Source organism: Nicotiana sylvestris, chromosome 2, assembly GCF_000393655.2.
Source record: "Nicotiana sylvestris chromosome 2, ASM39365v2, whole genome shotgun sequence".
Taxonomy (NCBI): domain Eukaryota; kingdom Viridiplantae; phylum Streptophyta; class Magnoliopsida; order Solanales; family Solanaceae; genus Nicotiana; species Nicotiana sylvestris.
In genome coordinates, this window is record NC_091058.1 from 72,118,562 (window position 1) to 72,143,915 (window position 25,354).

The following is a 25,354-nucleotide window of genomic DNA, read 5'->3' on the forward strand; positions in this document are numbered from 1 at the left end:
GTGAAAGAGTTTTACACTAATGTTGCCCACATCAAAAAGGGCACTACAGTAACCAAGGTGCGAAATTTGAAAATAAAGTTTGATGGGAAAACAATAAATGACTACCTGGTCTTTTCGGAGGAGGAAGAAATATTATATTTAGAAAAGGTAGCATTGGGGGAGGATGCCCGTCTGTGGTTAGCAGAATACTTGGAAATCCCAGGTACCACCCCAGCATGGTTGACAGTAGGAGTCAAAATTTTGAGGAAAACCCTGAACTTTGAGGCCAAAGGGTGGGAGACATTTGTTTGCAGCAGGCTAGACCCCACCACTCAAGAGAACTCTCTTCCTATCTCTCAGGCTATATTGGTGGTGTTTATCATAGCGGGGTACCCGATTAACATCGGGAATGTTATGTCCAGGGTAATCACATGGGTGGTCAACGAAGGTGATAGATCATACCCCTTCCCAAATTTCCTGACTATGTACTTTGAGGATCAGGATGTAGAAAAAAGGAGATTCGATGTGAAGGTGAAACTGAAGGCACCCTTTTCCTGGTAGAGCCTACATGGTGATAACAACCCCAAAGGCAAAGATTCTAAAAGCAACTCCACTGCTTCTACTGGCCAGTCTAAAGATCTAATAGTAGTAGTAACTCCTACTCAGCCTCTTTCAGCTACCCTAGATACGGCCTCAGGTCCCTCTACTACCACTGCCCCATATATACCCTCCTCTTCAGCCTACCCATTGACTGCCCACCGTCTAAACCAGACCCTTGCCAGTATCAATATCTGGATGCAGACAACCATTTCTAAGCTATCTGTACTTTCTACCTCGGTTTCAGCCCAGTCGGTACCCCCTTATCCACATGTCTCACAGTCAGTGGAGGATACTCTCAAGGAGCTTATGGAACACTAGAAGAAGCTCCTAGAGAACCAGTAGTTGATATTAGAGGCTATTGGTACACATGGAAAAGAATTAAAAGAGCTCACCAAAGAAATAAAGAAGTTGAGAAAGACTCGAGCTTCCAAGGAGTCGGTGAAAGAGTTGAGGGTGGAGGTAAAAAAATTAAAGGTTGATCACTTTCCTTTGGAACTTTTATTGCATGACCCGGCTCCAATAGCCCAGCCTGAGCCGGAGCTGGAGGTAGAGAGGCCAACAAAGAGGAAGAGGGTGATTCCCCTTGCTGATGATGTTGTGATACAGTTGGAGGACCCACAGAGAGAGTCCTCTAGCCAGCCTCAGTCCCCAGTGCAGGCCCAAGACCCAGTGCAGACCCAATTCCCAGTGGAGACACATGTTACAGGGATCCAGTCACAGGCTCTCGAGCAGCCCGAGAACCTAAGGACCCAAGCTCATGATCCCATGCAGACAGAGGGCCAATATGGAGTTTCTCTAGACTCTTTATCTTTTATTGATCTTATTTTAGTTAGTTAGCATTGAGGACAATGCTAGCTTTCATTTGAGGGGGTAGCCCTATTTGGATGATTTGGGTTGTATATATGACACTACTTTTTTTTATTATGCTTTCTTTTTACTTTTGGTATATACATAATTTTACCATTTTAGTTCACTTTTCGTATTTTGCAACTTTGGTCTGTATATAAAGTTACTTTATGATGTATATATTCATTCCCCCTTATGTATATTCATCTAAATCCCCTCTTGTACATATTCATTCTACTTTCCGTATTTTTTCTTTCATAGCTTCTTACTTCACTTTCGTAGCTTCTTATTTTGAGTTTTTACGTTCAATAAGCCTTTGGTTTTCTTAATGCCACGGTTCTTTCCAACGGTGGAGTTTGTGTGAACCGGGTGGCTCTTCCCAATGATGGATGTCATGACCACCTTCTTAAGGGTTTGAGTCTGTTTTCTTTTTGCTTTTTGTGTAAATAGTAGCTAGTGATTAATGGTGCCTAAAGAAAATCTTCACTTGGGCCTCACACGTTTGCCTTTGATCCTACGGTCAAAAACAAATTGTTGTGTATCGGATGGTAAAAGTTGTGACCTTGAGACTCTTGTATTGGCCGATAATCATCAAGTGGTTTTACGGGACCATTGTGTTGCTCAAATCTTAGCTAAGGTTGTTGTGGGCCCCGACTCTGTTTCTTTAGAAATCCTATAGCTTGTGTGGTGAGAATTTAAATTGCAAGTCCAAGTCCTGAGCCATTAGTCTAGAACTTGCCCTTAATGTTTGTCTAGGAGAAATTCTAAGTGTAGTTTGACTTGAGATGTGATTATACGCTCTCCTTGATCCGAATGATATCTTGAAAACTTCCATAGCCTACCAATGATAATATCCCTAGTCAACCCTTTTGAGTCATAGACCTTTTTGTTTCAAAAACCACGATACAAGCCTTTACCCGTTCAAAAAATATCCTCTCTTGGAACCCAAGTTTCCTTAGCACAAGGCAAAAGCATAAGTTTGGGGGAAGAGACGAGGAATGCAACAAAGTGGTAAAAGGTACAAAATGAAGAAAAAGAAAGGCAATGAAAAAGAAAGAAAATCAAAAAGTCAAAAAGAATGAGCAATGTAGGAAAAAAAATGAAGGGATTCAATAAAAGTAAAGAGATGAAAGTTGATAAAGGAGAAAAATGTTTGAAATAAATAAGAAAGAGTGACAGTGTGTCTCTCTAACTCCTAATAAAGAAGTTAATGACTCAAAAAGTCAAGAGAATGTGTGCCAAAATGAAGCAAATGAAGTGCTTAAGGGAAGATGGAACCTACCTAGACCGAATATTTCCTACCCTGAACCAAAAAACCTTCACTATATCTCCACAAAAGTCCTGTATGGTTTTGAGTTTAATGAAGCTTACATTAGTAGAGACTCAAATAAGCATCAAGCTTATGGTACTTAAAGCCGGACTTGTGACCTTTCTTTGAGAGAGATGAATGTGTTTTCCACAATCCTTGTTCTGAGTGCTACAACCTAAAAGTGAGGTTTGCTTAGGGAGAGTTAAGAAGTATGAGTTTGGGTTCCACAATGACCAAAGTAGTAGAAAGAGTTTCTTTGATGAGTTGAGTCAACTCTTGATGCTCTTGTATCGCACTAAAACCATAGTGCTTAGAAGGTCGAATATTGTTAATGATTCATTTGAATTAAGGGCAATTATTAGTCCCAATTGATGCTAAATGAGGTCAATTTAGGTCAGCTGAATTTTCTTGGATTTACTCTTAAGGAGGTGTGTCTTATTTTGTTTGCTTGAGGACAAGCAAAAGCTTAAGTTTGAGGGAGTTGATAACGAGGGATTATAGTTCATTTTACACTCCTTTTTACTTGAGTTTTGATTAAAAATGTATATATAAAATAGTCCCAAAAGCTTACATGTTGTACTTGTTTGCAGGGTTTGGTCAAAAAGGTGACAATTAGTCAAAATCAGCTCAAAAAGGAGTGAAACATGCACAAGTACCAAGAACAAGTCAAAGCACAGCTGCAACAGACCCACCGTGGCCGCAATCCATTTAATGCAGTCCGCGACGAGAAGATTCAGAGAGGTGCTATTTTGGAAGCTCAAGCACTGCGGCCGCAAACCATTTTGTGCGGACCACAGTAGCCTCACCGCGGCCGCAATCGAGTTTATGTAGTCCGCGGAGCAGAGATTCAGAGAGATGGGATTTCAACTGTTGGAAGCCAATGCGGTCCGCGGTCCTTTTTGTGCGGACCGTAGTTGAAGCCACTGCGGCCACGGTGCATTTATGCGGCCCGCAGTAGCCAGATTAAGAGAATGATTAATCAAGCCAAAAAACCTCATTGCGGTCCGCGGTGTATTTTATGCGGACCGCAGTACCTCATCAGCGGAATTTTTGTCCAAAAAATTCAGCCTAGTATAAATACTTTCTTTTCACATTTTTAGGGTATCTTTTTTAATCTGTAAGAGACCAGAGCACGTGAACGGCGTTTTATGTTCATTTTGAGTAATTTATAGCTAGATTAACACTAAATCTTCTTTATCTTAGTTTGTAATTAAATCATATGGGTTATTCTTCATCTATTTCTCTGTTTTCTTCCATTATTATGAGTAGCTAGGCCCATTAGCTAGGGTTGGGGCTCAACCCTAATGTGGGTATTTGGTTGTCCTTTCATAACTATGCTGAAAATAAAGGGAGTCAAGCAGCAAAGACCTCTTTCTCTTCGGGAGATTTCGTAACGGCTATAAAGAATGCATCTTTCCCCTCATGAAAGGTTATTGCCTTAGCTGTAGAATAGAAGGCTTTACTTTCAAGTCTTTTTTTCTTTGATCGCCTAAGTCTTTGACTTGAACGCTTCGCTGAAATCATGTATAAGATCATCCTTTAGTGGCATCTCTTGTCTATCTATCATTGATTCTCAAGTCAAAAGACTTCATTTTTGGGTTCCCCGAAGCCCCGAATGGAATGGATCGTTTTTGCCAATTCAACCCTAGTGTGGGTATTTGATGGGTCTTTTGATATAAGGCTTAGATGTTTATGGGTAGTTGATATTTGGCTGATTTATGTTTTCCATGTTGAATTAGTGGTTGCAAACACTGATTTGTGCCTATTTGACTTGGGCTCTTCTTGAGAAAGAGAGCTTGAGTCTAGGAAAATCAGTCCAACAAGGAATTGGGGTATAATCTAGAGATTGATAGCCCCAATTAAAGAGTTAAACCTAGAGATAGTAATACCTGACTTGAGCCCATATTGCTTGCACAATTTTGACACCTAATTGGTCTTGAGAAAGTCAATTAGGGCAAAGTCACTCAAGCTACCAAGAGGTATAGAGTGAGTAATTCCGTGCATTGGCTATATCACAACCCCCAACATAACGTCTTTGCCTTAGGCTTTAGATCCCGTCAAGTATTCACCTAAGAGATAGTCACTTACCTAATGCCTCTTTAACTATTTAGAAGACCCTACAAGAAATCATTCTTAGTTTAATTTAGCTTATCATTAGAATAAATATTAGAAGTAACAACCAACTAAAAGATGATTGGAAGAGTAATTAAGAGCACTACGCATTTCTAGTTTAGATAGGAATACAATTCCCACTTCTAGTTCCCTGTGGATTCGATCCCGACTATCTCGGGTAAAAGCTGCTTCGACCGATCTCGCTACTTTGTAGTGGTATAGGGTTGGCACCGATCAAAGAGGAAGATAGATAGTGAAAAAAGAGACCAAAGAAGGAAAAGAACCTGGTACTCAAGGGTGAAAGCAATGATTCAAGTGAGGAAGACATTGACATGGCTTATTTAACCAAAAGATTTTAGAAGATGGTCAGAAAAAATGGAGGAATACTAAAAAAGGGGAACTCCAGCAGACCAAAAAACTATGACCTCTATCACAAGTGTGGAAAGCCAGGGCACCTCATCAAAGCTTGTCCTTTCATGAAGCAAGAACACTCCAAATACAACTCTGATAAAGCAGCAAAGAGGAACCATATTCCTGACAAGCACTTCAAAAGGAAGAGATCTACTAACAATGTGGTGAAACAAGCTCTTGCAGCATGGGGAGATTCCTCCAGTGAGTCTGAAGAAGAAACTGATACAGGTGATAGTTCCATGATGGCAGTTGAAAGTGAAGGAAATGAATATGATTCTATATTTGCATTGATGGCCCAATCAGACGATGATGAAGAAAATGACAATGATGAGGTAAACTTCAGGGATGTTCAGAGAAATGTAAAATGTTACTCCCCTAAGAAACTCATGTCATTAGCAAATGTATTAATTGATGCCTATCATAGTCTTGTGGAGGATAAAGATGCCTTGACCTTAGAACTAGGAGAAGCTGAACAAACTAGAGATGATCTAGTAGTGTGTGCAGTTGATCTGAAGGAAACCATAAGCGATTTGGAAAATGAAAAAAAATGTTTTAACTAAAAAATTGCTAGTATAGAACATGAAAGAGATGACTTGGTGGTTGTAGCTATTGACTATAAGGAAACAATTGAGAATTTCAGTAAAGAAAAATAGGCTTTAGTGAAGAGAGTGACTGAAATTGAGGAGGAGAGAGATGATCTCTTAATAGTGATTGCAAACCTGAGGGAAACTATAGAGGGACTAGGAACTGAGTCTAGACTTGGAAATTCTGGGAAAGGAAATGAGGTAGCCGGTGAGGCACACATTAGGCTTGAAAACGAGTTGAAATCTGTGAAAACTAGCATGTGTTTTGAAATTGAGAAAAACAAGCATCTCCAAACTGAACTGGAAAGAGTAAAAAATGATTTTGAGAAGTCCCTTAAATGGACATGGTACTCGGAAGATATTACGGCCATGTATGTTAATAATGGTGGAAACAGGCAGGGAATAAGGTTTCAAAGGGAGAGAACTCCTTACAATCCCCATAGCAAGTATGTTACTGTATCAGATAACTGGTTGTGTACCCATTGTGGGAACAATGCGTATTTCAAGGAAAATTGCCAAGCCAAGGTCCAGTCTATTCAGAAAAACAAAGTGTTTGTTGAAAAGGTAACTACTAAAAAGGGTCCAGGTGCCACCCATAAAAAACACATGTTACCTGCATGGACTAAGGGAACTCTTATTCATCCTCTTGCCTACTATAAAGGACCCAAACTTTTTTGGGTTCCTAAAACTAACTCTTGATTTCCTTGTGCAGAGAACAATGAAAGGAAAAAATCAACAATGATTCATGGATAGTGGATGTTCAAAGCACATGAATGGGAACACCACGGGCTTTCTTTCACTAGAAGCCCTGCAAGGAGGGAGTGTATCCTTTGGCAATGAGAAAAAAGGGGTACATTCTCGAAGTTGGAAAAGTCGGGAAATCACTCACTCACTCAATTGAGAATGTGTACTATGTCAATGGTCTTAAGTACAAGTCTCTTGAGTGTCTCTTAGATTTGTGATAAAGGAAACAAGGTGGAGTTCTTGTCCAAGATATGCACAGTTACAAATCTGGTAACTGGTGAAGTGGTACTTGTAGCCAAAAGATACAAGAACATCTATGTTGCTGATTTCGAGTCTATACAAAGTGGTGATCTGAGTTGCCTAAAAACTGTTGATGATGATGCTAAACTTTGGCACAGAAGATTGGGGCACGCAAGCTTCTCTCTTTTGGATAAACTAATTCAGAAGGACTTGGTCCGTGGTCTGCCCATGTCAAAGTTCAAAGAACAAAAAGTCTGTGATGCCTGTGCTAGAGGGAAGCATGTGAAGTCCTCATTTAAGTCTAATAAAGATGTCAACACCTCAAAGCCACTTGATCTTCTTCATATGGATTTGTGTGGCCCTATGAGAGTTTAAAGCACGGGAGGAAAAAGATATATCTTTGTGTTAGTGGATGACTACTCCAGATTCACTTGGACTTTGTTTCTTAGAACGAAAGATGAAACCTTTGAGGTATTCGCTACCTTTGTGAAGAAAATCTAGGTGAAGATGGAGTCTAGAGTATCATGTATTAGATCAGATCATGGAACAGAATTTGACAATGTCAAATTTGATGAGTTTTGTAATGTATGGCATTACCCACAACTTCTCAGCCCCAAGAACTCTCCAGCAAAATGGAGTTTTAGAAAGGAAGAATAGAACTCATGATGAAATGGCAAGAACAATGCTAATCGACAGTAGGATTGCAAAGAACTTCTGGGCTGAAGCTGTCAACACTGCCTGCTACTTGGTGAATAGGTGCATGATCAGATCTCTCCTAAACAAAACTCCCTATGAGTTGCTGAATGGAAGGAAACCTAAGTTGACTCACCTAAGAATATTTGGGTGCAAATGTTATGTTCTCAATAATGGAAAGGATCAGCTTGGTAAATTTGATGCCAAGAGTGATGAAGGAATCTTTTTGGGATATTCTTCTCAAAGCAAAGCTTACAAGATATACAACAAGCGGACTTAGTGTATTGAGGAAAGTGTTCACATAATATTTGACGAGTCCTATCCCTCATGTGAGAAAATCAACAAGGATGATCAAGATGGTGAACCTTTACTGGTTCCAGGTGAAGTCATCGACATGACAAATGGAAAGGCAAACATGATGAGTCAAGTGAAGGAGCCAAGCGGAGACAATGCATCTTCTTCCTCAAGGGAACCAGGTACCACAATTACAACCACTGAAGCTGAAGAAAGAGTGGTTGATGCAGTGCAAGGTACTCCTCAAATAGCTGATAGAAGAACATAAGGGAACCAGTTAGATCCTCCCAGCTCATCTACAAATGAGGTTCAAGTATCCAACTGGAAACACAAAAGTTCCCATCCTATTGACAACATAATTACCTCTCTAGATTCAGGTGTGCAAACCCGATAAAAAACCAGAAGTTCACTTGCCTTCTCGGAATTTCTTTCCCAAATAGAACCCAAAAATATCAAGGAAGCCTTAAATGATGCAGATTGGATTACAGCCATGCAAAATGAGTTGCATCAGTTCGAAAGGAACAAGGTGTGGCACCTGGTACCTAGACCCTCAGATCGAACCATCATAGGAACCAGGCGGGTATTCAGGAATAAGCTTGATGAACATGGAAACACTACAAGGAATAAGGATATGGTAGTGATTTAAGGTTACAATCAGGAGGAAGGAATTGATTATGATGAGACGTTTGCTCCAGTTGCTCGCATGGAAGCTATTAGAATTCTAATCGCTTTTTCATCACATATGGAATTTACTTTATTCCAAATGGATGTCAAAAAGTGCATTTCTTAATGGATTTCTTAAGGAAGAAGTATATGTAAAGCAACCTCTAGGGTTTGAATATCATGAACACCCTGAATATGTGTTTAAACTGGACAAGGCATTGTATGGGTTGAAGTAGGCTCCTCGAGCTTGGTATGAAAGATTGTCAAAGTTCCTCTTAGAAAATGGCTTTACAAGAGGGAAAATTGACAACACCTTGTTCTTGAAGAAACGGGGGAGGAACCTCCTCATTGTTCAGGTATATGTTGATGATATTATTTTTAGGGCAATAGCTGATTCACTATGTGAAGAATTTGCAAAACTCATGGGAAGTGAGTTTGAAATGAGCATGATGGGTGAGTTGAGTTTCTTCTTGGGTCTTCAAGTGAAGCAGTCCACAAAGGGTACATTCATTTGCCAGCATAAATACATCAAGAAGCTCTTGAAGAGGTTTGATATGGAAGCATCAAAAGTGATAGACACTCCCATTGCAACGGTTACTCGACTGGACATGGATGAGTCTGGATCTCCTATGAATCAAACTATGTATAGAGGCATTATTGGGTCTCTTCTCTACCTCACTATCAGTAGACTTGATATTGTCTTTAATGTGGGGCTATGTGCAAGATTTCAGTCAAATTCCAAGGAATCTCATCTGAAGGCTGCCAAAAGAATTTTGAGATATCTTAAGGGAACACAAGACCTGGTCTTGTACTATCCCTCAGGTGACAGTTTTAATCTTATTGGGTATGCTGATGCTGACTATGTAGGTTATCTTGTGGATAGGAAAAGTACTTCTGGAATGGCTCACTTTCTAGGATCATGTCTCATCTCATGGGGCACAAGGAAGCAAAACTCAGTGACTCTTTCAATAACTAAAGCAGAATATGTAGTTGGAGCTTCTTGTTATGCTCAGATCCTATGGATCAAACAACAATTGGAAGACTTTGGTGTATACACTAACTGTGTGCCTCTTCTATATAATAATACCAATGCACATGGCCAAAAATCCAGTTCAACATAAAAGAACCAAGCACTTTAATGTGAGGCATCATTTTCTAAGGGACAATGTGGAGAAAGGGCTTATCTGTATGAAGTTCTGCAGTACAGAAGACCAAATTGCAGATATCTTCACCAAAGCATTGAGTAAGGATCATTTTGAAAGAAATAGGGTGAAGCTGGGGCTATTAAAGCCTAATTGAGAACCTGATTTCCATCAGTGGCTATGAAAGTCACCTTCAGGTAATATTAGTTAAAATGTTTTCTGGCCAAGTCTAACTCACTTCAATACCGTTGCAGGTAGACACGCATGATGATTATAGAAGCTGTAGATGCATTGCATGGGTGGTAAAAGAAGATTGAAATTTTCAAAGACAGGTCAAGAACCTGGTTCTTGTACTAAAGGTTAGTAGTCCTGTGCATTCTTTAATACACATTTTAAAAAAGGTGCAAATATCAACTGCCATGTCATCCTCCTTTTCAGACTCTACTATCACGTCTTTTCATTTCAAATCCTTTTTTCTCCCTCTGAAACGTTGCAACTTCCCATGCACTACCACCATTTTTGAATTGGTTCTTATCTCCCTCCCTCATAATTATCTTCTTTTATTAAAAACCTCTCTTCTCTTCACCGATCATATTCCCTCTTCAAACCTTCTCCAAAAAATTCTCAACTCTATATCTTCAATAGCTAACAATCACTCCAAAATCCCTTCTTCAGTCAATACTAACCCAGAGAAAACCCTTGAGTCCTCCGTCCCTGATGAATCCTCTGTCACCATTCCAGTCTTAACCACTGAAACTACCTCCAACCCAGATCTCCCTTCAATCTCCAGTTCTAATGCGACTATCTCAGACCTCCCTCTCCCTCCAAATTATGAGAACTCAAAAACCCCAAAAATCGATGATCCTTCGTCTCTATCATCTGAGATTCTCACCAACAAAGGCCAAAATGGAGAACAAGGTAAAGCTATAAAGTTTGTAGAAGTTTCAGGGGCTAGTGTTGATCAACCTTCCGCCATTGTTGGTTCAGATTTTGTGGTATCCATAGAGTCTCTAGAGGAGAAAACCGTCGCAACCATTTTTGTTGTATCTACAAATGGAATAGTGCATGAGGTAGTCTTTGGAATACCCAAGTCTCAGAGGAATGAGACACATACATTAATGGGCGAAGGAGCCATGGTGCTGGTTGAAAGCTCTACACTACCAGAAACTACTGGGACTTCTCGTAAAGGACCTGACCCCTCTCCGGAGGAAACATGTCAAGGATCCCCCTCCCAGGTCAGTTCTACTCCTGCACCTTCTCCACACTTTGCTGTTGTGCCCTTGGAAATTCTGGTTCCTGAGATGAGGTCTAGTGATGAGGAAGATCAAGAAAACATTGCTCTAGATGCATTTATTGTCAAGCGACGACCAATAATCATTCCTAAGTCCTTTACCAAGAGACCTACTACTAGGTTGAAAGCAAAAAGGCTTATGAGTCAGCCCTCCAAAAGAGCAGTAAGAAGAAAAAGAAGAGGTTGGTGAAAAATAGTGAGGTAGTATGTGATAAGAATGTTCTTGTGGTGGAAGTGGATGAGGAAGTAACAGAGGAACCTAGTTCCTTGGTGAAAAGGTCCCAGAAGAAGAAGCAATCTGCTTCATTGGAGAAAACAACCCCCAGTTCAAAGTTGAAAGACGGTGTGAGTGAACCATCAGTTTCTGATGAGGATGTTTTGATCAAGTCTAGTGGAAAAGCAAAATCAAGTGTTGTGAAGTCTGGCAAGAGAAAGTTGAAACCAGTAAAGGAACCTGGTTTGGCAAAGAAAGTGAGAAGTGAGACTAGGCCTGCTACAGAACGATTGAGGCATCAAAAGATCTTGTTGGGTCGCACCTTTGACCCAACAATTACTGATATGTCTGACATGAGACAAGTAATTGAGATGGTTGAATTTCAACGGCGGGGGCATTTATTCCAAATGGATGCACCCAAGGTGTATGAGGATGAGGTTCAAAGCTTCTATGCCGACCTCTTTCCTGTTGATACCAACCACATTTGTGCATTGGTTAATGGGGTGGATATCGTGTTTGATGTGGGTCTGCTTAGGGATATTCTGAAAGTCCCTAAGGTTGGTGTATCTACAGTGAAGGATGTGTGTGGGTCAAACTTTAGAAATGCTATCGTGAAGGATAATGTAAACCAGAAAGGGAAACGAGTTCAGAAGATGGTCTTGCTCCCTGTTTATCAGTTGCTCTTCGAGCTGGTGAACAAGGTTCTTCTACCCCGTGCTAAGAGGAGGTCCATGAATTCTAGGTCTGACTTGTATCTAATGGAGAAACTGGATGGATTTACACCTGTGAGCTTGCCTGCCATCATGATTGAACATATGCAGAAGGTAGCAACTTTCAAGGATAGAAATCATGGTCTTCCGTATAGGTTTCTTCTTACGCACATGTTTAAGTTCTTTAAAGTGTCACTGGGACAATGCAAAGTAGGGACCAAGAAGTAAATCTTCTCTCACATAACTTTGGAGGAATGTGAGTGCATCGAGAAGAATGGGGGGTTAGGCAGTACATCAACAATCTCTCAGCTCAACAATGCTCAAAACAGCGCAACTGAGGAGATTCGAAGGTTGAAGGCAAGGAACGCTATCCTAGAAGGTCAGCAGGCCCAAGGGGTCGTAGGGTAAAATTAGGAGATAGCTCGTTTGACATAGAAAATGCTAATCTTAGGGCACAAGTGGAGAACCTGAAAGAGAAACTGCTCACCGAGCAAACGTCGGCAAATGCCCGAATAGATCTTGTTCTCCAAACTCTTCCTACAACTTCCAAGCCATCCACTCCTAGTGCCCCATAAGGAACCCCTTTCAGTGACCAGTTTCTGGATTTTTTGTTCTTGTTTTCATGACTTGACAGTTATTTTTGTTTCTTTTTGTTTTGATGTGAATGGGATGTATATGTACTTCTCCCGCTGACAACAATCCAATCTTTGCCTTTGCTGCATAGCAAAGGCATATGTCTTGTATATAAAACCTATCCTCTTTTGCTATCTAAATGGTTATGTTCTTCCTTTCTCTTTTCTATCATGTTGTGTGCACATATGTCGTATGAGTTAGCTAGGCTAGACTTTTTATGTTGTTTGCCTGCTTGTGTATTTTTAGTGATGCTAAAAGGGGGAAGTATAATTAAAACAGGGATCTGATTAAGGGGGAAGCATAAAGTCAGGAAGAACTTGTGAAGTTCCTGTTGCTTCATCTGGTTATTTCTGCTCTAAAAATATGTTATCAAGATCTAAGTTTATCATCATCAAAAAGGGGAAAATTGATGGGCTTTCAATGTCTTAGCCTTATGTTTTGATGTCTAACAAACTTACTGTCAAGAACCAGATAGGAAACCTGACACACTTAGTATACATTGCTAATCAACGGAATCCGGCTAATGTGAACTGCTGCAACTGTAGAAGATAGAGAACCAACACAGGGACCTGATCCCCTGTGTGTCCCTGACAATAGTATGGAAGTCAACTGTGTACAGCTGAAAAGTGACTGCCACAGAATTAGTGCAGCACAGTTCTGCAGTTATTTGTCTTTTGACCAACCAAGTGCTTACATCATTCAAGTGATGCCATCAAAGGTGTATTAACAAGAGCACTACAACAAAAACATCACTTGAACACTTGCGAATTTACTTCAAGCATTCAAGCCTTCTGAGAGTCGTGCATTCAATTCTCAAGTGCATCAAGATTAAAGTTTAACGCTACTACGGACCAGTTCCTAAATCTAGTATTTTGCTGTCCTTAGTTGAGTTGTAACTTTGTAATTGTTCTTCTTTGTAATTCCTTAGCTAGAAGCGTTGCTTAGGAACCCCTTTGTAAAACCATAAACCCTTTGTGTTTGTATCGTGACTAGAGTTAGACATGAGTTGAAGTCTTTGTAATAGGTGTATTGCAAAGTGGCTTGTAATAGGTGTATTACGAGTTAGTGTGGGATTACAAGTTTAATTCCTAGATTGCATAGTTGTAATCTAAATGTTGCTCATAGTAAAGTTGAAATCCTACCAGTGTAAGTCGTGGTTTTTTATCCCCTTGAGCAGTGATTTTCCCACGTAAAACTCCCTATCTTATTTACTTACTGTTTCATAACATTCTCAGTGAAAACTCATAGAGGTCCTGATACTCTATAGTTTGGTGGACTCATATAAGCTATCATATGCCTAAGAAATTTTCCTTCCTTTGCAATTCTGGAATTTTTGTCTTTAATTTTTTTCTTTGAAGAAGTTCTTTTAGAATATATATCACATTTCTTAGTAACTTTTCTTGCTTTATTATATCGATAGCGAATAAGATAAAAATTTAAGTTGTTAGAGATATTTTGAGAAAAGCGTAAAAGGAAGCAATATCAGCATTAAATAGGACAAAGCAGAGTATCTTGTTTTACATGGTAAAGATGGCCAAATGCAAATCATCATCGTTGAACATAATTTAATACGAAGAATTCAAATATTTATCCTAATCATGAACAGAAAGTAGTTACATAAAATTCAAAATTTACCAGCATTTGATAGTAAAATTGGGGAATTTCTTTGAAGTGGAGTAGTAGCAAGTGATAGAGGTGGAAAACGGAATCTTCTAATTCAATTTGATTAAATCCCAAATTGAATTAGAGGAACTTGAAATTATAGAGATACGAAGGGTTATTTTTTTTGTTGGGTTTCTTTTGGTATTTGAAATAAAATTTACTAAAACCATAAACCCTTTGAAGGGCACGGGTTGATTCAAGAGTTTACGGTTAGTTTATTAAACTGTAGGTCGCTTGTGTTTTCAGCGAAATACTTTATTTATTTACTTTTGTTTAAAAAACTACAAAAATCTCAACGGCTATTAACACTAGTTTTGTAGCAGTTTTTTAATGGATTTAATTATAGGTTGGGAAATTTTATTTTCTGCCTATATGTCTATAAAGTTTGATTGTTTGAGTTGAGTTATCATAAATATTTCAAACACAAAACTTATAGCTGATCCTGGAAATGGCTAACGAGCAAATAGTGGAGAGATTGTGCATAAAGCCAATTCAGTTCGATATAGTTGTGGCCCTGTAACAGAGCCAAGTTCCCTACTTCACTCACTCAAGGAAGTCACTTTGGTAAAGGAAACTGTTTGCAATTATAAATCATCCCATTAGGGGAAAATTAAAAAATTTAAAATTAAATTATTTTTAAATATTGTGTACTTTAATTCTTTTAAGACGCACTAAATTTCAGTACATCCAATAGAATGCTTCCAATATTCCTAGCGTCACATGTATATCGCTTAGGTTACTGCAGCTGAAAAGAATTTTTTATATTTATTCCATTGCTATTTTTCAAGAACTCCGGGCGCCTTTCTTCACTGTATCGGCCATTTATGATGAAACACGTATATGGCCTAAACAAGACGCAAAATTGACAACTACGATTGTGGAAAACTGACACAGTACAAATTAATCAAAGCCCCATTTAACCTTACTAGATGAAAAGTCTCTGCTCGCCCTAAATCTGAATCCTATAAATACCCACACACATAACTAAACGTTCTTAACTCAAAAAAAAAAAAAAAAACATAAGAAAGTACAGAGGAAAATGGAGTTTTCTGGATCACCAATGGCATTGTTTTGTTGTGTGTTTTTCCTGTTCTTAACAGGGAGCTTGGCACAAGGCATTGGTTCTATTGTAACGAGTGACTTGTTCAACGAGATGCTGAAGAATAGGAACGACGGTAGATGTCCTGCCAATGGCTTCTACACTTATGATGCATTCATAGCTGCTGCCAATTCCTTTCCTGGTTTTGGAACTACTGGTGATGATACTGCCCGTAGGAAAGAAATTGCTGCCTTTTTCGGTCAAACTTCTCACGAAACTACTGGTAATTTTGCTCATCCCATCCCCCCCCCCCCCCCCAACTTTAATCTCAGCTATACTGCTAATTTGTTTTGTTCAGTCTGTGTTGGAGTATATGAAAGTATCTGTCGGTGCAATTTAATCCATTCTACCACTTTCTTGGACGAGGTTAACGGGCGATCGTTAAGGCACATGGTCTAGGGCTCTAGGCTAGTGACCTCCATTACACTTTCAGAGGGGCGCCAGCCTAAGGTCAACCCAAGTGGTCGAGCCACGTCATAATTTGGCAGTGGGGGCCTGCGTTCGCGTGACGCCTACCCTAATTAAAAAAAACAATTTTCCGAGTTATCTTCCTTATTTTTTGAGGTTACTACTTATTATTAGCTGTAATCTATAAGTGAAGCGTTTGTTCTTTTGCAGGTGGATCCCTGAGTGCAGAACCATTTACAGGAGGGTATTGCTTTGTTAGGCAAAATGACCAGAGTGACAGATATTATGGTAGAGGACCCATCCAATTGACAAAGTACGTTAGACAGATGAATATAAATAATACCAATCGTTGATAATTAAACCTTAGATGACCTTTGACAGGGGCAATTAAGAATCTGCCTACTAGTCATTTCTCTCTATCTGTTTTAATTTCATTTCGGACAATGAAATACTACTTAGTATTAGATAAGAATACTGAAATGCATATATTTAGTGCCATAGTGACTAATTTAGAAACGATAAACTTTTGCAGCCGAAATAACTATGAGAAAGCTGGAACTGCAATTGGACAAGAGCTAGTTAACAACCCTGATTTAGTGGCCACAGATGCTACTATATCATTCAAAACAGCTATATGGTTTTGGATGACACCACAGGACAACAAGCCATCTTCCCACGACGTTATCATCGGTCGTTGGACTCCGTCTGCCGCGGATCAGGCGGCGAATCGAGTACCAGGTTACGGTGTAATTACCAACATCATTAACGGTGGAATTGAATGTGGCATAGGACGGAATGACGCAGTGGAAGATCGAATTGGATACTACAGGAGGTATTGTGGTATGTTAAATGTTGCTCCGGGGGAAAACTTGGACTGTTACAACCAAAGGAACTTCGGCCAGGGCTAGGCTTCGTTACATAGAATGCAGATCATGTTATGTATACAAGTTATATTTGTATTAATTAATGAATAAGGGGATTGTGTATCCATTAAGAATTAGGTGAAATATTTCTGTTATTTGTCTTCTTGGGAAGAACCAATAGCTCCTATATATGAGGCGCTTTTAAGTGATGAGGCTACTGCATTGATGAAAACGAAATTTCTATCCAGAAATAAAAGTTCCTTGTCTAATACCATGGAGTACCAGATTTAAAGCCTGTGTGGCCAATCTTCTAAAATCAGCTTATTTTGAGAAGTATTTTTTTTCTTAAAAGCGCTTTGTTGGGATTGAAAATAAAAATGCGTCGTGCGGAAGCTAACAAAGCAAACACTAATGACGATAAATCAAACAAAAAAGAAGCATACTATATTAATATGGATGTCTATAACTTCTAAAGAAGTTACTCCCGATAGTCTTCTCCATTAACCTCCCACTACTTTTTACCATTATGGTTGTAACTCCCACACCTCCATAACCTCCTCCATGATCTTCCCCTATGATTTCAATAGTTAATATCATGTTCATAACATCCCTTTGTATTACCTAAATATCATCCTATAAATAGAGGATTTGAGCATCATATTGTATACACTTGAATACATGGAAGAAATAAGAATTTCTCCTCTCTCTCTATATCTCTTGTTTTCCTTGTTTTATATTGTTACTTTGAGCTAAGTTTCTTAATACGTTATCAGCACAAATCTCTAATTTTTTATTTCAATTATCATCTTAAAGTACAAAGATAACCAAGTCCAGGGTTGAACTACAAAAATGTTGACTACCTAGAATCACTTATGTTGCTAGTGGAAGCTCGAGTATTTCATATGTGAATCAATTTGCTTCAACTGTCCAGGGAGTGTTTTTTTCATTCTTCATATAAATTCTCTTTTAATATTTGGGATTTAAGATTTGGTATTGTTCATATTACACAAAATACAATATTATTTGTGCATGAAAATGAGCTGGTTGAATCAAGAAGAACCATATCCAATCTTTTGAGTTGCCTATGTATTATGCGTGTTTGTGGGCAATCACTTTTTGGCAATTGATGGAAAATATACAGTGACGCGGGGCATTAGAATTAGAAATCTGATTTTCATAAAAAGAAAAAATGACAGTGTTGTAGATTAAACACAAGTAACTTACGCTGCTATTCATATTTGTTGTGACCTTCGCTGCAGTGTTATCTAAGGCTCCTCGTGATTAAAGGCTCAAGGGTGATGCACTATGGCCTATTATGCCAATGGTTAAGGATAAGACGATGAGTTTTAAGTCCCAACGCACCAAGAGGATAAGACATCGGGTTTTGAATCCTGATGCTCCAAGATTGTAAGAGTTGGTTCGAGTCCCATTTCATTATGGCCTAACATGCCTTTATAGCGATAAGACATTAGGTTTGAGTCTCAATGTACCATATTGGTGATATAATGATGACTAAGGAAAATTTATTTTTTCAAGAAAAATCATAAAGCTTATCCCACTTGATGTGCTCCATATTCTTGAAGCGAATGTGGTAGCAACACATAATATATCCAAAAGAAGACAAGTGATTAACCAATGAACGTGAGCGTGCCAAAGACCAAAATAATAATAGTCATTATTATGATAATTGTAAAAAGGATAACAATAAGGATTCTCAAAGTAATCCTTCAAAGGTGAAGGAAATGTGTATCAATATGGTCTATAAATATGAGAAACGTTCAAACGATTATAGTCCTTTTTTTTAAGGAATGCGACTTGTGATAAGCATTATAAATGCAGACTCAACCGTGAAAGTGAATGTTAAAATATATATATGATATAAATAATGCATAAGAATGTGCTTATGCATGATTGAATAAATACTACAACTCACCTCTATAGGAGGTTTGAGAGAAACAAAGATAATGAACATTACTGCGTAGTTGCATAAATAAGTCATTGGTCTTGTACATGTGGTACGCCAAAAATATTTTTCCATGCCTTGGAAAAAGTTAATAAAGGCAAAATTAAAGCAAGAAATAATTTTGCTTTTGATGATTTTGACTATGACAATTATTATGATATGATTTTCTCCGTAAATGAGACATTCATTATATGGATGGTGTGACAAAAGGTCTTGTAGTACAAAATCAATTAAGAGCTCCGGAAAACTTAATTTATTGCTACACAAATAAATAAAATTGTTCTTGATATTGATATTATAATAAGTCTCAAAAGAAACTTTTGAGTTTTAAATATATTAGCCAAAGTGGTTGGCATTTGAGACTATAAATGAAAGGAAGAGTGAATATCTCCATATTACTATAATCATACCGGGTAAATATAAATAATTATCCGACTTTCCTTCTATTTGTACAACACAAGTATAAGCGTGATGATGGATTCATATGCCACAAGTAAACTAGAGGTTTACTTAAACAAATATCAGTTGGCATGACCGGCCACCCCCGTTCAATTATGATGCGAAAAATTGATTGAGAATTCATATTGCCATATATTGAAGAAACGGAATATTCTTCAAGAATTCTTTTGTGCTGCTTATTCTCATGATATACCAGTTAATGTTGGAATTGAATCCTTTAATTTCTGGAACGAATAAAATGTGATATATATATATGGGCCCACTCACATGTCATGTGGACCGTTTACTATTATATAATTTTAATAGATGCATCACATGTATGGTCACAATTGCGTTGTTATCAACTTGTAGTTTGAATTTTGCAAGGTTGCTTGCTCAAATTATTGGAGCACAGTTCCAGAATGTAAATTGTGATGATAATGTTGGTTTAAATCTAAGTTGGTTTAGTAGAAATTCTATATCTCCAATTATAGCTAAACCACTAGTTACGAGAACAAAAGAAAATTTGGTATGAGATGTGTTAATTAATATACAACGACACTTGTATGCATCTAGCCAATAACTTATGATAAATTCTCACTATCACAATTAGTTCTTGGTCGGGAGCCAAATAATTTCCATCTAAAAATATAGATGTGCTATATGATTTAATTATTACACCATAATACACAAAGATGGATCCCCAAAAAAGGTTGGGGATATGTGTTGGTGATCCTAATATTAGGGGAGAAAATGGGCAACTGAAAAAGTAATAATGTCACGACCCAAACTCGACCCGTCGTGGTGGCACCTATAATGAAACTTGGCCAGCCTCAACTCAATAATCCAACACCGCAAAAATATTTTAGACAATAAATACGAAAGCGATAAGTCATTAAGGAACATTTTGAAAACATAATAAAATATAAATTACGATACAACTGCTCAAAATGGAATGTCACTGAGTGCATGAGCGTCTATAAGGGAACATAGTCTATTACAATGTTTAAAGGAAAAAACTAAAATACATATAGAGATAAAGAAGGAGATTCAAGGCCTGCGAATGCCGTACAGATACCTCGATAGTCTCCTAAAGCCTGAAGCCTCGATCAACGACTACCACTAGGACCAAAAGTTCCTGAATCTGCACACAAGGTACATGGGTTAACGTGAGTAAACCAACTCAGTAAGTAACGAGTCCAAATTGTGGACTAAAAGGTAGTGCCGAACTCGAGCACAACAAAAATAATAGAAATGAATGTGCAGAAATGTAGGCATGTTTTAAATTTAATAGGCAGCTGAAACAGTAAAATAGAGCAGATCTAAACAAGGTAACGAATAAACTCTGCTACATCTACATGCCAATGCACATACTGTATGTGATGCACCATGCTGAATATCTCATGTGTTCACACTCTCAAATACTCGTCCACTCAGTATTGTATATGGCTCATACGACCCAGGGAAGATCCATCCCGGATTATATCACTCAGTACTGGGGAAGGCCAATCCAACCCTATGGAGAAGATCCATCTCCAAATAATAATAATAAACTCATAACAACTCAATATTGTATATGGCTCATACGACCCAAGGAGATCCATCCCGAAATATATACATCATTGACCATCAGTCTCCAGTACCGAGGACATAGGCGAATCTAGCCTTATAGAGAAGATCCATCTCCAAATAATAACATCAACTGCGCTCACTAGGGGTTTGTACCGACTCCGGAGGGGCTCCTTCAGCCCAAGCACTATTAAAATCAATACAACCGCTACAGCGTGCAACCCAATCCCATATTTGTCACTCATAATCAGGCCCTCGGCCTCACTCAGTCATCACTCTCCAGTCTCACCTACGGGCTCACAATGTCATTAACTAGCCCGTAATAATGATATGATGTGCCAATAAATAACAACTGATACTGAGATATGATATAAAATGCATGAATATGACTGAGTACAGAATATCAATGGAATCAGTGAGATGATAGCAAGAAATAACCACTTGGGGTCTCAACAGTATCGTCGTAAAGCCCTAAATGATATCTATCAGGATTTACAGCCCATTTACTTTATCACATGATGGAAACTCGGATATCAACAAGAAAGAGTCACTAAACGGTGCCATGGAATGATCCAGGTCACGATTCTCATAGTGCACGCCCGCACGCCCGTCACTTGGCATGTGCGTCACCTTAATACTAAACACATAACACACAGTCTGGGGTTTCAAACCGTCAGAACTAAGTTTGAAAGCGTTACTTACCTCAAACCGAGCAAAATCTACTCCGCATTGCCCTTGCATCTCAACTCGGCCTATGAACTCCCCGAATCTAGCCACAAATAATACAATACGACCAATATAGGCTAAAGGAATAATTCCACAAGAAAAATACCAAATCATAGCCTAAATCCAAAATTAGCTCAAACCCGGCTCCTGGGCCCACGTCTCAAACGACCCAATAAACTGAGGGCTCAACGTACCCTTCTTCCCTAATCTCATAACACCCTTTATGGGTGAAACCATTAGCAAAACCTTCTCCCCAACCTTGTAAGATACATCCCGGACCTTTCTGTCAGCATAACTCTTTTGTCTTGACTGTGTCGTGCGAAGCCACTCCTGAATCACTTTCACCTTGTCCAAAGCATCTTGTACTAAGTCTGTACCCAAAAGCTTAGCCTCACCCGACTTAAACCAACCCATTAGAGATCTATACTGCCCCCTGCATAAAGCCTCACACGGAGCCATCTGAATGCTAGAATGATAACTGTTATTATAAGACAACTTCGCGAGCGGCAGAAACTGGTCCCATAAACCACCAAAATCGATGACACACGCATGTAACATGTACTCTAGAATCTAAATAGTGTGCTCGGAATACCTGTCTGTCTAAGGATGAAATGTTGTGCTCAACTCAACCTGAGTGCCTAACTCTCGCTGCACGACTCTCCAAAACTGCAATGTGAACTGCGTGCCTCTATTTGAAATGATAGAAACTAGCACATCGTGCATGCGAACAATCTCTCTAATGTAAATCTTAGCCAACCGATTTGAAGAATAAGTAGTACTCACTGGAATGAAGTGCACAGACTTGGTTAGCCGATCAACAATCACCCAAATAGCATCGAACTTCCTCGAAGTCCGTGAAAGCCCAACTACAAAATCCATGGTGATCCGCTCCCACTTCCACTCTGGAATCTCTATCTACTGAAGCAAGCCACCCCGCCTCTATTGCACATATTTCACATGCTGATAGTTGAGACACCGAGCTACAAACCCAACTATATCTTTCTTCATCCTCCTCCACCAATAGTGCTGTCTCAAATCCTGATACATCTTCGCGGCACCCGGATGGATGGTGTTAGTTTGTATGAGTCCACCAAACAGTAGAGTACCTGGTCCTCTACGAGATTCTGCTGAGAATGCTAATAAACTGTAAGTAAATGAGACAAGGGATTTTTATGTGGAAAAATCCCACACAAGGGGACCAAAAACCACGGCCTACACCTGTAGGCTTTCAACTTCACTAACTTGTAAAAACCTATTACAGGCCACTTTGTAATGACTCCATTACAAAGAATTCAAATCAACTAACTTGTGGTACTCTTACCACAAGCCACTTTGTGACTCCCTAGTTACAAAGACTTTCACTAACTTGTGATGCTCTCACCACAAGCCACTTTGTCACTCTATAGTTACAAAGGCGTTTGCTTATGACTAAACCTAGTCACAACATAAACTCAAGGAGTTTACGGATTTTACAAGAGGATTACTAATCAACGCTTCTAGGTAAACAATTTAGGAGATACAATAAGTACAATCACAAAGTTACAACTCAACTAAGGACAACAAAATACTGACTTTAGGAACTGATCCGTAGTAGTGTTCAACTTTGTTCTTCAAGCTCGTGAGAATTGATTTCTCTATTTTTGCAAAAGGCTTGAATGAGAAACTGAAACATTCAAGTGACGTTTCAATATAAACTCATTGTTGGTACACCTTGATCACATCATTTGAAATGATGTGAGCACTTTAGTTGGTCAACGAATGAGTGGGCACTGGAAACAGTGCAGTGCGGCAAAAATAGTGCAGGCGTTCACTTCGTTTCTAGCTGTGTCCAATTAACTTTGTACTACTATGAGAAACCACAAGGGTATCAGGTCCTTGTTTGGTTTCCTATCTCCTGAAGCTATAGCAGTTCACCTTTAACTGGAATCCGTTATACTTGCAGTATAGTCCAAGTAGGTCAGGTTCCATATCTGGTTCTTAACAGTAATTTTGTTAGATCATCAAAACATAAGGCAAGGACATTTAAAACCTATCACATGGAATACTACAAATTGTGGGCCTCCTCAAGAATCATCTCCCGTAGCCCATCCACATTGGGCACACATATCCGGACCTACATCCTTAATACCCCATCATCTCCAATAGTCACATCTCTAGCATCATCATGCTAAACCTTGTCCTTGAGGACAAGCAAATGAGGATCATCACACTGGCACTCTTTGATGTGATCAAACAAGGAAGACCGAGAAACCACACAAGCTAGAACCCGACTGGGCTCTGAAATATCCAATCTCACTAGCTGGTTGGCTAAAGCCTGCACATCAACTGCAAGAGGTCTCTCCCCAACAGGAATAAATGCAAGACTGCCTATACTCACTACCTTCCTACTCAAGGCATTAACGACCACATTGGCCTTTTCCGGATGGTACAAAATGGTAATATCATAGTCCTTTAGCAGCTCCAAACATCTCCGCTGCCTCAAATTGAGATCCTTCTGCTTGAACAAGTGCTACAGGCTACGATGATCAGTAAACACCTCACAAGACACACCATAAAGATAGTGCCTCCAAATCTTCAATGTGTGAACAATGTTAGCCAACTCTAAATAATGAACAGGATAGTTCTTCTCATGGGTCTTCAACTGGCGCGAATCATAACCAATCACTCTACCCCCTTCATCAAGACACTCCTAATATCGATCCGAGAAGCATCACAATATACTATATAAGAACCAGAAGCTAAAGGCAAAACTAACACTTGAGTTGTGGTCAAGGTAGTCTTGAGCTTCTGAAAGGTCGCCTCACACTCATCCGACCACCTGAAAGGAGCACCCTTTTGGGTCAATTTGGTCAAGGGCGATGCAATAGAAGAGAAACCCTGGACGAATCAACGGTAATAACCCGCCAAACCGAGAAAGCTCCGAATCTCTGTGGCTGAGGATGGTCTGGGCCAACTCTGGACCACCTCTATCTTCTTCGGATCTACCTGAATACCCTCATTGGACACCATGTGTCCCAAGAACGCTACTGAACTAAGCCAAAACTCACACTTGGAGAACTTAGCATAAAGTTTCTCCTCTCTCAAGTGCTGCAACACAATCTGCAAATGTTGGGCATGCTCCTCCTGGGGAATTGGTAAGTCCAAAAGACATCACAAGGAACTCATAATGACCATAACGGGTCCTGAAAGCTGTCTTAAGAATATCTGAGTCAGTAATCTTAAACTGGTGATACCCTGACCTCAATTCGACATTGGAGAACACCCTCTCTCCCTGAAGCTGGTCAAACAAATCATTAATACGAGGCAAATGATACTTGTTCTTGATTGTGACTTTGTTCAATTGCTTGTAATCAATGCACATTCTCATAGTTCCATCCTTTTTCTTCACAAATAGGACTGGTGCACCCAAGGTGACATACTAGGCCAAATAACCCCTTATCAAGGAGTTCCTGAAGCTACTCCTTCAATTCCTTTAACTCCGCCGGTGCCATACGATACGGCAGAATAGAAATGGGCTGATTACCCGACACCAAATCAATACCGAAGTCAATATCCATGTCCGACAGCATGTCCGACCCGTCTGCAGGAAACATATCTAAAAAATCTCTCACCACCAGAATTGAATCAGTAGTAGGAGTCTCTGCACTGACATCCCTCATAAAGGACAAATAAGAAAGACAACCCTTACCAACCAAGTGCTGAGCCTTCAAGAATGAAATTACCCTATCAGGAACATAGCCTAAAGAACCTCGCCACTCAATCCATGGTAACCCAGCATGGCCAGTGTTACAGTTTTAGCTGGTAGTCTAAAATAGCATGATAGGGATACAACCATTCCATCCCTAAGATCACATCAGAATCCACCATACTGAGCAATAACAGATCAACCCTAGTCTCCAATCCGCCAGCAATCACCACACACGACCGATATACATGATCCATAATAATAGTATCGCCTATCGGTGTAGATACATGAACATATGAAATAAGAGACTCACGGGGCGTATCCAAATAATGAGCAAAATACGACGACACATATGAAAAAGTGGAACTAAGATCAAATAATACAGAGGCATCCATGTGATCACAACACCTGAAGTAATAGGTTTGGCAGGGAGTGCATAGAAACGGGCTTGACCACCACTTGATTGGACTCCCCCT

General features: G+C 39.3%; 2 protein-coding genes and 1 non-coding gene across 3 annotated transcripts; all 3 read left to right on the plus strand.

Annotated features, from left to right (window-relative positions):
• Positions 1-7,912: 7,912 nt before the first annotated feature.
• Positions 7,913-9,596, plus strand: LOC138885064 (uncharacterized mitochondrial protein AtMg00810-like). The gene is made up of 3 exons (XM_070165955.1): positions 7,913-8,048; positions 8,253-8,338; positions 8,712-9,596. Exons 1-3 carry the CDS (start codon positions 7,913-7,915, stop codon positions 9,594-9,596), a joined length of 1,107 nt encoding a protein of 368 aa, XP_070022056.1.
• Positions 9,597-15,073: 5,477 nt separating this feature from the next.
• LOC104236635 (acidic endochitinase Q) lies at positions 15,074-16,766 on the plus strand. The gene is made up of 3 exons (XM_009790604.2): positions 15,074-15,449; positions 15,845-15,947; positions 16,167-16,766. Exons 1-3 carry the CDS (start codon positions 15,167-15,169, stop codon positions 16,540-16,542), a joined length of 762 nt encoding a protein of 253 aa, XP_009788906.1. The 5' UTR covers positions 15,074-15,166; the 3' UTR covers positions 16,543-16,766.
• On the plus strand, positions 15,576-15,742 carry LOC138886642 (U1 spliceosomal RNA). The gene has a single exon (XR_011405691.1). It is a non-coding gene; the product is annotated as a U1 spliceosomal RNA (small nuclear RNA).
• Positions 16,767-25,354: the final 8,588 nt, after the last annotated feature.